This window comes from Pteropus vampyrus, unplaced genomic scaffold, assembly GCF_000151845.1.
Source record: "Pteropus vampyrus isolate Shadow unplaced genomic scaffold, Pvam_2.0 Scaffold48, whole genome shotgun sequence".
NCBI classification, from domain to species: Eukaryota; Metazoa; Chordata; class Mammalia; order Chiroptera; family Pteropodidae; genus Pteropus; species Pteropus vampyrus.
This window is the reverse complement of record NW_011888829.1, coordinates 1,669,692-1,682,476: the sequence shown is the minus strand read 5'-3', so window position 1 is coordinate 1,682,476 and position 12,785 is coordinate 1,669,692. Positions and strand designations below refer to the sequence as shown.

Sequence of the window (12,785 nt, the reverse complement as noted above, 5' to 3'; positions counted from 1 at the left end):
CCATCTTCTGCATCTCAATAAACGGCACCCTATACACCCATAGATTAAGTCAGAAAACTGGGAGTCACACGTGTCCCCTCCTTCCCTTTCCCTTTCACATCCCATCCACCAGGAAATTCTGCAGACTCCACCCCTAAAACGTATTTCAAGTTCATCTACTTCTTTCCGTCTCCCATCCCTACTGTAGTCTGAACAGCATCGACTCATCATGAATGCAAAAGTCTCCTAAGTAGCCTCCCTTCTTTTTAACTCTTGCTCCCTTGCAATGAATTCTTCACGTGTAGCCAGAATGATTTTAACAAACATAAACACGACCATATTAAAACCTTGAGTGGCACATAAAATGAAGCACAAGCTTCTCATCATGGCTCTGTGCTGTCTGGCCTCTGTCTCCGCCTCTTCCCAGATGCTCCCCTCGGCTGGCCACTGTGCTCCAATAAACCCTCCCCATTACTCAGGGTGAACTACGATGACTAATAAGCAAATCAGCCTTCTTTAGTCAGTCAGATAAGCTCAGAGCTGGAACAAAGGTGCCATATGTAAGTCTATGGATGCGCTTTTAGACATTTAAGAAATCCTCCAACTCAGGATGAGAGTGCTGATCTGAGGCAAGATTTCTGGTCTGTTCCAACAGCCGGCCATCAGCCACCTCTGACCCCAGAGAGGTCATGAGACCCCAGGAACCAATGAACTTTGTGGGGCGAACGTTCTCAGTGGGGTCAGCATTTCTTGTCAAGCTGCTGTCTGCCCCCAGTTTTTCTGGGATATTCAGAGTCTTCATTTAATTATGAATTAATATTATTATTATTATTATTATTATTATTATTATTATTATTTTATTTTATTTTGTTAGAGAAGTCTTTCTTCAGGGATGACTTGTCAGAGGAGAAATCTATGGTTGTGACCATTTTGTTTCTCAGCCAACGTGGGGCCAGTTCTGCTGCTGCTTCCCAGAGAAGTTAACATAAATGTTTATTGACAGCGTAGTCATCAAGAAAGTAAAGCTGCTGATTCATTGCCTTACACTGAAACCCTTTGTTTTTCCCTCCTCTTCCTTCCTCTTTAGAAGGAGACACTCTGAGCAAGAGCGCATTTTGGGGACCCGCTTAATGTGATGTTTTCTTGGTTGCCTCTTCCTTCTTCATCTGCAGGCTGCGGTTCCTGTAACGACAGGCGATCAGCTGCCATCTGTCTTCTGGAGGTCACCCCTCTAGGGTCTCTGGGGAACAATGGGAGTCTTGGGCTTCCTCACACTGGAAGTGAACGGCCCCATGCTGACAGTGGCCCTCTCTGTGGTCCTCTTGGCTCTCCTGAAATGGTAAGTGAGGCCAGCACGTTCCAGGGACTGTGACATTGTCGGAAATGGCAGCCCTGGAGCCTTGCTGGAACCAGGGTGGGGTATGTGGGAGTGTGTTTTTTTTTTTCTTTTCTAATCTAGAGGGAGTTGAGTATTAACACAGCTTCAGAATTAAAAGCAAACAGCCAGGTTAATCTTTCGCTAAAATGCATGAGATTGAGGTGTCAGGAAAGGCTGGTGATTCAGTGACTGAGAATGCTGCACATAATTAAGTTTGAAAGAGATGGAAAAAGAAACACATTGGAAAGGTTTGGGGAGAAGTATTTCCATGCAAGCCATCATATCTCCTCAGGTTGTTTTTCTTAAATCTTCTCCCCATGTTGGATTTACAGCCGATTCAGCCACTTGGTTCATGTTACGTTAAAAACCAAGAGGACACAGGAGCCTCTGGCACTGTGGGCTATTTTGCGGGAAGTCACTGACAGGGGTTTCTGGAGGCTTAAGGACAAACTGGTGGAACTAATTTCCTTGTTTTCTAATATTTGATAGAAGGAAGCAGATTCCTGCGAACACAGCGCAGGCCGTGCCCACAAAGTCTGAGACCCTGAAAGGATCTCGGATGTGAGCTGAGAATAACTCCCTGTGATTTCGTTAATTCAACAGGGGGTCTTCGAAGGTCTGGCTTGATCGAAGGCCCCGCAAAATGCAACATTTATGCATGTTCACCTTGTCGGTTCAATTTATTAAAGTGACTCAGTCATAAGCACCTGGATTTAGGCGGCTCCGGTGTTTGAGGGGAAAAGTGGAAAAAATAATGGAGAACTCGAGTTTGAACAGAATTTTAATTTATGTTTCCGGTGGTAATAAAGCCTCCTCTAGATTAATAACTGGGAAAGCACTTTGAAAAGCATCAAGCATTATGCAAATGCGAGGTGTTATTCTTTTAGAATTTGCATAGCTGAAAATGGAATTCACGTTTGATGTTCTGTGATGATGAAATTATTTCTTGCAAACTGATTCTGAAACCCAGCTTCGGTCCCAGTGCCGTTCTGCTTTTTAACTGGTTTAATTATCTTTTGAACTTTTCTATCGCGATGCAGCTTATCTTGTGTTGAGACCAGCCATCTACAAAACCAGAGGCAAATGGTAGCCCTCTGCCCACAACCCACCCATCCGTCTCAACAGTTTCTGTGCTCGGTGACACGTACAGCGCAGTGCCTGACATCTAGTAGGTGCTTAGTAGATGTCAGCCACTATAATTAACTATCCATGTAACCTAAACACAGAGGAACATTAAGTCTTCGGTGCTTTAGGTAGACTTTCAATTTCTTATTAATGTGCTTATTAAAACTAATTTCTCATCAATAGCTATGCTTTGACTGTGATTCTCAAAGCGTGTCCCACTTGAGTCCTCCAGGCGATCTCACGGCATGAGTGTTTATATTATATACTTTCCTACATGTTTCTTTCTGTCTCTATTGTGTCTTTTTCATTTCTTTATTCTTAACTCCCAGCTTAGTGAGTGCCAGGCATACAGTATGGCCTTGATAAATGTTTGACGAATGAAAGGATGAATGAATGAACTGCATACATTAATGCCGCTCTGGTCATGGAAAGGGCTGTGTGTCCTGACTGATAAGCTGCCGTCGCTGGGTGTTTATCATCGGCGTAAATCAGAGAGTCACAGACAATAAGGCCGTGCCGTTCGGCCAGGCAGCTGTGCATTTGGAATCTGTTCCCGCGGCCACGTTAATAACCTGGGTCAAAGACACGGAGATTAGAGGTGGCAAACAGCAAGCGAGAGCCGACTTCCATTTGTTATCACGAAAATATTTAGTGATCTGTTAATGTGTGCCAGGCATGGAGTGACAAGGTCAGGAAAGAGGGAGTCTGGATCTGATGCCCAAGGCAGGGGGAGACACGGAGGGTCTAGGGTAAGCTCAACATCTGGAGAGAACACTGCCGAAGGACACGCGGTGGCAGGAGGGAGTGGCCATGGCTCTGGTACTCTTAGGTCTGTCCCTTGATGCAATTCAGGGAAACCATCTTTGGGCTGTCAACTGTCCTGTTCCAGGCAGGACTCTAAGTAGCCTCTGGGTCTCTGTCCCTCTTCAGTTTCTTGAGAGAGGGTTCTTGTGGGAGAGAGAGGGGAGCTCGGGGAGCTGGAAGTGGAGAGACACTCACCGCCCTCTTGCCCCTGGGGTGATCGTGGAGGGTGGCAAGTCCTGGACATTTAAGCTCCTTAGTCTTTCCCCAAGAGCTACACCTGCTATCGGGCCAGGAAAGATTGCAATGGAGAGCCTGAACTCTGAGAAGGTAAAATCATGAGGGATGCCAAGATTGCTTCTTGCCTCCTCCACCAGCCTGTGAGTTCTCTCAGGGCAGAGGCGAGGTATCATGTCTCATTATATTTCTAGAAACGTCTGCCCATGGCACAGGTGGTCTCCTAGCATTTGGGGTAATGTTGAGAAGTACACATTTATCAGCCCTGCATCCAGGACTTAAGGTTTGGCTCCTGCCTCCTCCAGCAGCCTCATCTCCCCTCTCTCCCACCCACATTCTGTGCTGTTTGTGGTCTGCCAGCGCCTGTGCCCTCGCCAGTCCCCATGCTTGGAACCCCGGTCCCCTCTTTTGTTCGATGCTAAGCCAAAGGCCTCTCTTCAGGAAAGCTTTTCCTGCTTGCCCAAGGCACTTACAAGCCCCCCACAGTGCTGCTTTAATCACCTGTCTCTTCCTCTCTCTTTCTCTCACAATGCCTGGCACGTACTTGGTGCCTAATAAATGTTGGCTAAAGGCTAATTCCAGCCTCTAATCTCTGCTGGTATTTTTCTTGCTGGTTCTTCTCTTATCCTTCACAGCTCAGTACAAATCTTAATTCTTTTGCCCACATGAATTACCCGCTTTCCTGAAAACCTATTGTGTTCTCAGTTTGTACCAACTTTTTAACCACTTCCCTAATTGTGGCAGGTGTACTGTTTTTGTGGCCCCCCACTCACTCAGCAGAGCAGAGACCAGAGCGTGTACCTAATAAACACTTCTTAATTTTTAAGTGTGTGAATTTGGAAAAAAGACAAAAGAGTTGATTTTGTTTAAAAAGAGGCCACTGTAAAATAGGCATAATACATTTTGATAGTTTTCCCCAAACTGCATTTGATATGGTTTTTCAATGATGATCATTTGGATTGACAGTTAGGTGGCTGAATGCCGTGAATTGGGGTAGAAGTTGATGAGAGCTGCTCCGCTGGGGCTGGAGATGGAGCTGGAAACGTAGACTATGCTAGCTAGAAGTACATGAAGCACAGCGAAGGTGATTAACGCATGTCATAAAACATTTTAAAAACTCATTTTTCTATGTAAAATTGTTTGAAATTCTTACTCCTGAAAGAGATTTGATGTACAAGAAATAAGTGGTATGAGTTGGATATTGCTAGAGGCAACCTTCACTTCTAGTGCATTGAAAATCTCAAGCACACCTAAGAACTGGCAGCTGGATTCCTGTCGGTAAGATAAAGATTTCTTTATTCTCTAAGAAAGAGTATAAGGCAATAGCTCAAATATTAATAGTGGTTTTCTTTTGGTGGTGGGATTATGGGTGATTTCTATTTCTTAGTCTTTCTTCATCTTCCATAGTTCTTTAATGAGTATGAGTAGCTGATCAAAAAAAAGAGGAACTTGATCAAAAAAAGTAGGAAATTGGTTCTCTCTAGTAGTGAAGAAGAAAATAGTTTTATGCTTTGAGCATGGAGGTTTGGGGACTGTAATTTCCCTGCTTCTACCAGGAGGGTAGAATGTACAGGGGAATCCGGAGTCATGGGGGAGCTTCTTGGCCGATGAGGCAGTGATAAAGGTAAACATGGCTGTTCCATTAAGTAGCTAAACAGTTACAGCAAGTAAATACATGAATATGGTAGAGGCTGAGAAGGCGTGCTGGGAAGGTAGAAGGGCTTTCAAGTGCCAAGCTGCATTTTAGGCTCAGAGCCCAAGACCCAGAGGTATAGGTCAATTGGACGTTAAGACAGGAATCAGAGTGAGTTAGTGTTCTAATCTAAGACCGGGTGAAAGTAAAATATGATTGGTCATTAAGACTTGACTATAGCAGAAAAGTTCCTCGCTGTACCTAAAAGTTTCTTTCTCAGAGAGCCTGCTTTACATGTGGGAGAACTGGGTTCTAATTCTAGACCCACTACTAGTCTCACACCATATTTAAAAGAAATCGCTGCTCCCTGGAATGCAAGGATGGTTTGACATACGTAAATCCATAAGTGGGATACCCCACATTAATAGAATGAAGCGCAAAAATTGTATGATCATCTCGATCGACGCAGAAAAAACATTTGACAAAATTCGATTCGACTTCCTTTCATGATAAAAACTCTCAACGAATTAGGTACAGAAGGAATGCACCTCGACATAAGAAAGGCCATATATGACAAGCCCGCACCTCACATCATACTTAACAGTGAGAAGCTGAAAGCTTTTCCTCTAAGATCAGGAACAAGATAAGGATGCCTGCTGTTACCACTTTTATTCAACATAACGCTGGAAGTCCTACCTGGAGCAATTAGTTCTACCCGGAGCAATTGTCCTACCTGGAGCAATTGTCAAGAAAAAGAAATAATAGGCATCTACATTAAAAAGGAAGAAGTAAAACTGTCTCTGTTTGTAGATCACATGATCTTATACATATACAAAGTCATAAAGACACCACTAAAAAACTGTCAGAACTAATTGACGAATTCAGTAACGTGGCAGGATACAAAACCAACATACAAAAATCAGTTGTGTTTCTATATGCATACAACAAACTATCTGAAAAAAAATAAAGAAAACATTCCTATTTTCAATAGCATAAAAACTAATAAAATACTTAGGAATAAATTTAATCTAGGATAAAAAAAGATCTGTACACTGAAAATTATAAGATACTGATGAAAAAGTTTAAGACACAGATAAATGGAAATATATCGTGTATTCATGGATCAGAAGAATTAATATTGTTAAATACCCATACTACCTAAGGTCATCTATAGATTCAATGCAATTCCTATGAAAATTCCAAAGGCATTTTCCACTGAAACCATAAAAGACTCTGAATAAACAAAGCAATATTGAAAAAGAAGAACAAAGCTAGAGGCACCACACTTCCTGATTTCAAATTATAGTAAAAGCTATAGTTGTCAAAACAAACAGTCTGATACTGGCATTAAAAAACAACAACACATAGACCAACGGAACAGAACAAAGTACCTAGAAATAAACTGATGCATACGTGGTCAATTAATTTTTTGGTGGTCAATTTCTGACAAAAAAAGCCAAGAATATAATACAATGGGGAAATGAAAGTCTCTTCAATAAATGATGCTGGGAAAATTGGATAAACACATAAAAAGAATGAAATTGAACTCTTATCTTTTAACCATACACAAAAATTAACTTGAAATGGATTAAAGACTTAAATCAATCTGTAGATCACTCCTAAAAGAAAACTAAAAGAAATGCTTCTAAAAGAAAACGTAGGGAAGCAGCCCCTTGACATTGGTCTTGGCAACGATTTGTTTAAATATGACCTGAAAAGCACAGGCAACAAAAGATAAAAAAATAAACAAATAGGACTGCAACAACCTAAAGAGCTTCTGCACGGCAAAAGAAACAATCGACGAAATGAAAAGAGAACCTGTGAAATGGGAGGAAGTATTGCAAACCATCTATCTGATAAGGGGTTAAAACCCAAATTATAACGGAACTTATACAACTCCATAGGCAAAAACAAGCAAACGAACAACAACAAAAAAAAACAACCCACCAATCAAAAAATGGGCAACGTCTCTCAATAGACATTTTTCCAAAGAAGACAATACCAACGGCCAACAGGTACATGAAAAGGTGATCAACATCACTAGTCATCAGGGAAATGCAAATCAAAAGCACAACAGACATCACCTAAACCTGTTAGGACAGCTGTCAACAAAAAGACAAGTGTTGGCAAGGCTGTAGAACAAAGGGAGGGCCTGCACATGGCTGGTGGGATGTAAATTGGTGCAGTCATTATGGAAAACAGGATGGACATTCCCCGAAAAATTAAAAATAGAACTACGATATGATCCAGCAATCTCACTTCTTAGTATTTATCCAAAGGAAATGAATCAGCATCTCGAAGAGACATCTGAACTCCCATGTTCACTGCAGCATTATTCACAGTAGCCAAGACATTGATGGACACAACGTAAGTGTCCATCAATAAGTGAATGAATAAAGAAGATATGGCGCACGCACACAATGATATATTATTTAGCTTTCAAAAAGAAGAAAATTCCGCCATTTACAACAACGTGGATGAACTTGGAGGGCATTATGCTAAACGAAGTAAGCCAGACACAGAAAGGCATATATTGCACAAAATATATATGAAATATAAAAAAGTCAAACTCATAGAAGTAGAAAGTAGAATGGTAGTTGCCAGGGGCTGGAAGGTGGGGGAAATGGAAAGATGTCGGTCAAAAGGCACAAATTTTCAGTTATAAGATAAAGTCTAGTGATCTACTGTACCGCATGGTAACTATAGTTCCTAATAATGTATTATGCTTGAAATTTGCTAAGATCTGTAAATCTTATGTGTTTTTAATACACACATGGACAAATGGTAACTATGTGAAGTTATCGATATGTTAATTTACTTGATTGTGAAAATCATTACACAAGGTATACATATATGAACACACCAAGTAGTACACCTTAAATATATGTAATTTTTATTTGTCAATTATACATCAGTAAAGCTGGGGAAAAACCATTGGGATGGAATGTGGCAGCCAGCTGAGAAGCCTTGAACTTGTTAGAACGAGGAAGCCACTGAGGTGTTCCTTGTTATAATCGGAGGTAGAGATAGGGACATGCAGCCACAGAAGTGAGTATTTGCAGCGTGAAGATCAGTTTAATGACCTCTTCCCTAGTTCTGTTCCTGAAAATGTTTGGGAAGTTAAATATAATCAAGGATAAGGCCCTTCTTGGAGACTCACAGCATGTCAAAGTCCTTGAAAGGTTCTATAGTAAAGTAACCATTTAACTTTATTTAACTCAGTGTTTCCTAAACTTATTTAAGTAAGTAATGCTGCTTATGGCTAAAGTGAGAAGGGCAATCAAGACCCTTGCTTGGGACATTCCCTTGAAAAGAGTGGTCAGATACGTCAGCAGTTAGGCGGCTGCACAGCCTGGTGGATGTGGAGAGGCTGCTGAACAGAGGAATGAAACACGGCAATGATCCCTCTTAAGTTCTGAGGCTTCAGGGTTGACGATGTTTACTTTGAGACATGGAGGGTACGGAGTCTAGAGGGCAAAGTGAGGCCAACGGGTGGGGTTGGCTCCAGTTCAACATCAAAGTAAACGGGTAACCACAGCTGTCTGGCAATGGCCTTGGGGGCTGTGAGTGCCCCTCAGCGTCCATCAGGAATGCTGCCAAAGCACTTGCTGTGTGGCGTGGGCAGCCAGTGCAGACGACAACCGAGTGCCTTTTAGACCCATGCACCATGACTGCTTTAGAGATTGACGCTCTTGCACAAACCTAGGTGTTGCTGCTGAAAAGCAAGTCAGATAAAACGCACGTGCTCCCTCTTCCACCCGGATGCCCTACTCATCCTCAGTGGCAGTTCCTGTGGCACTGAGAAGGTGTCTTAGGAGCCTGGAAATGCTCCCATAAAGCAGCTTTTAGGGGCCCCGTTGTAGCCCCGTGTACGACTCCTGCATTTTGCCTCCTTGTCCCAGTCTTTGGGCTTCTCTGCGTCGCCAGCCAGTCGAAGGTGGCTGGGTCCTGAAATGCAGGGAAAACTTGATTTGGCAGAGGAGGGGAAGGAGACCATTTCAGGTGGGGAAGTATCACAGGCGAAGGCGACATCCAGGTTTATAACATTTGGTGGAAAAATGTCATTAAGAGTGTGAATAATGGACACATTTTAGAAATACATTTTAAAGGCCGTGGATAATTTTCAGTGCCCCAGAGCATCTAGTGAAGGATGTGTGCTGTTTCCCTTTTTTTAATTTTTTGTATTTTTTGTCTAGGAGATGATGGGCACTTTGGTTTAATAACTCAGTGATGAGCTGGAGATAAAATTGAGCCTGCTTATGAAAACTAGGTCTGTGCTTCCTCGAGGACCATTTTCACAGAATATTATTTTTTTGTTTTCTCTCTTTTAAACAGTTATACACAATATCCCTAGCCTTCCCCTGGCTTTATTGATTTTCCAGAACGAGAGTACGAGGTGTGACTATAAAGTAACGTGACTGATTATTTTAGCATACGCACCAGAACTTATACAGCCAAATGAATTTTATGACCTTCAAAGGCATTTTCCTGATAGGCTAAACCTTTACTGCAGATATGCCCCAATCAGAAAACACATTCTTAACACTTTTCTGTGGGAATGGTCCTGGGTGTCTAGATTCAGTTTTCTGATAGCCCTCAAGGCAAGAGATTGTCATCTCTATTGAGAATGGACTGTTTTTTAAAAGCAGCCCAGATCTGGACAAACAGGTGATTAGGCTGGTTAGTATTATTTTTAATCCACAACAAAAATGTGATTATAACATAATAAGACTTGTTTACTCAGAGGTTCTGGAAGCCTGGGAATTCTATAGAAGGGTATATATGCATTGTACTTAGTTTTCTTTGTTTGTTTGTTTATTTTAAAGAACACAGCAATAGTCTTAATACTTATGGTCATACTTTTTCTCATCTGGTAAGGAATTCAGGCTTCTGGTAGCATCTACTCTTAGGGCAGAGATGAAAGAAGACTCTCATTTATTCTATTAACAAAAGAAGTCATCTAAATTTCGTTGGTGTCTTACTGAGCTGCTTGAATAAACGCTTGGGGCCACTTTCCTTGGGAGGACAGTGGCTCTTCTAGAAATACATCTGTTGAATGAACCGTTCCCGCCATTCCTGAATACCATAATGACCAACCTAAGAGGCTGTCAGTCATTTGCCACTGAGAGTAAGTGCCGCATTTTTTGGAACCTCCGCAGTGTTACAGGGACCTGTTTCTGATTACAAAAATAATGTACATCTGCACATGGAGACAAGATTTTGGGAAGAGAAGGGATAAGGGGAAGGTGCTCGCACCGTCGTGGATTGACAGTTCAATTATTTTTTTAAATAATTTTTTAAATTTATTACGGTAACATTAACAAAATCCAATGTTTCAAGAGTACGATTCAAAAGTGAGTCATACATATATATTGCATTATATATTGACCACCCTTAGATTTCTTTCTGTCACCACATATTTGACCCCTTTGACCCCATCTACCTCCAACCACCACCCTACACTCTGGTAACCACTAGTCTATTGTCCATGTCTGTGAGTCTCTGTTTGTTCTGTTTGTTTGTTGCTTTCAGGTTTATATCCCACATATAAGTGATATCATGTAGTCTTCAACTTTTTTTGTCTGGCTTATTTCGCTTAGCATGATTATCTCAAGGTCCAGCCACATTGTTGCAAATGGCAGTATTTCATCTCTTCTTATAGCTGAGTAATATTCCATTGTACCTCAGCTTCTTTATCTAATCATCTATCATAGGACACTTCGGTTTCTTCCATGTCCTAATCACCATGAATAATGCTGCTATGAACATCGGTGTGCAAATATCTTTTTGGATGTATGTTTTCAAGTCTTTTGGGTAAACACCCAGTAGAGGGATTGCAGGATCATATGGTAGATCAATTCTTAGTTTTTTGAGGAGTTTCCAGTTTTCCATGGTAATTGTACCAATTTGCAGTCCCACCAGCAGTGTATGAGGGTTCCTTTTTCTCTGCATCCTTTCCAACACTTGTTATTACTTATCCTGTTGATCACAGCCATTTTCGCAGGTGTGACATGGTATCTCATTGTGGTTTTGATTTGCATTTCCCTAATAGCTAGTGAAGTTGAGCATCTTTTCACATGGTTGTTAGCCATTTGTATATCTTCTTGGGATAAATGTCTGTTCAGGTCCTCTGCCGATTTTTTAATTGGATTGTTTGTTAGTTTTTGTTGTTATTGAGTTGTATGAGTTCTTTGTATATTTTGTATATTAGGCCCTTATCGAAGGCGTTGCTTGCAAATATATTCTTCCATTTGCCTTGTTGATGGTTTCTCCTGCTGTGCAGAAGCTTTTCAGTTTGATGTAATCCCATTCATTTATTTTTGCTTTTACTGCCCTTGCCTTTGAGGTCAAATTCATAAAATCCTCTTTAAGTCTAAAGTCCATGAGTTTAGTACCTATGTTTTCTTCAATGCAATTTATTGTTTCAGGTCTTATATTCAGGTCCTTAATCCATTTTGAGTTAATTTTGGTGTGTGGTGATAGAAAACAGTCTAGTCTTATTGATTTGCAGGTGGCTTTTCAGTTTTCCCAACACCATTTATTGAAGAGGCTTTCCTTTCTCCATCGTATGTTTTTGGCTTCTTTGTCGAAAATTATTTGCCCATATAAATGGGGGTTTACCTCTGGACTCTCCATTCTGTTCCACTGGTCTGTGTGTGTGTGTTTCTGCCAATATCGTGTCATTTTATTGTCGCTTTGTAGTATAAGTTAAGTCAGGCAGAGTGATGCCTCCAGCCTCGTCCTTTTTTCTCATGATGGCTTTGGAAATTCAGGGTCTTTTGTGCCTCCATACAAATCTGATGATTTTTTGTTCTATTTAAAAAGTGCTGATGGGGGCACATCAATTATTAAGAAAAGCTTTGTTCCTGGTTTGCCAGAAATATGTGACATTGCACAACTTCCTGTGTGGTGGAGCAAGGGAGGAGTGTCATCTGAGTGGGAACATCCCCAGATCCCTCCACTCTCTCAGTTGTCCTTGGCCTCCTCACAGATTGTGGTCCTGGGCCACACTGCAGGGACATCCTAACCTCCATATGTCCTCGCAAAAGTGAGCTTCTTAGCTTCGCCTCAGTAGACAGCAATTCCTGAGCATGGTCCCAGAAAGAAGATGGTCTTCCCCCCCACCCCACCCAAAGGTGTCTGGAAAAAATGAACGGTGTCAGAGATGACCTGAAAGCAAGGCCAACCTCTACAAATAGTGGCTTCAACTCAAATCCTATTTTTCAAGCATTACACACAGACACCCTGGGGAGGGCCAACGCTATGCACCCAAAGCAGCAGCCGCCTCCACATTCGGAGCTGAGAGGCGCCCTATCATCCTCCTGGCTCTTGCCTCCTGCTTACCTACGACATGCCCCACCTTCTCTGTACACTTCGCACACCACGGTCCCTGCTGCCTGAATGTCCTCCCCTCTCTGTTTAACTCCATCCTACCCATCCTTCCGAACCTTATCCAAATGTCACTCCTCTTGAAGTTCTCCTTAACCGGGCCAGCCCTCAATGACCCTGCCCCCTTTGAACCCCATCAGCGCTGGCTGTGTCTACTGCTACCTTGGCATTCACTATATTATTTTGTTGTTCATGCACGTGTCCTCTTCCTAGCTTGACAATAAGCCCCTGAGGGCAGGGGCT

The 12,785-nt window shown here is 42.0% G+C and overlaps 1 protein-coding gene across 1 annotated transcript in view; it reads left to right on the top strand.

The window, feature by feature from the left end:
• Positions 1–858: 858 nt before the first annotated feature.
• Positions 859–12,785, top strand: part of TBXAS1 (thromboxane A synthase 1) — a 143,366-nt gene continuing 131,439 nt past the window's right edge. Inside the window, 1 exon segment of the mRNA XM_023530283.1 lies at positions 859–1,318. Within this exon segment, the coding sequence (XP_023386051.1) occupies positions 1,230–1,318 (89 nt within the window). The 5' untranslated portion in view covers positions 859–1,229.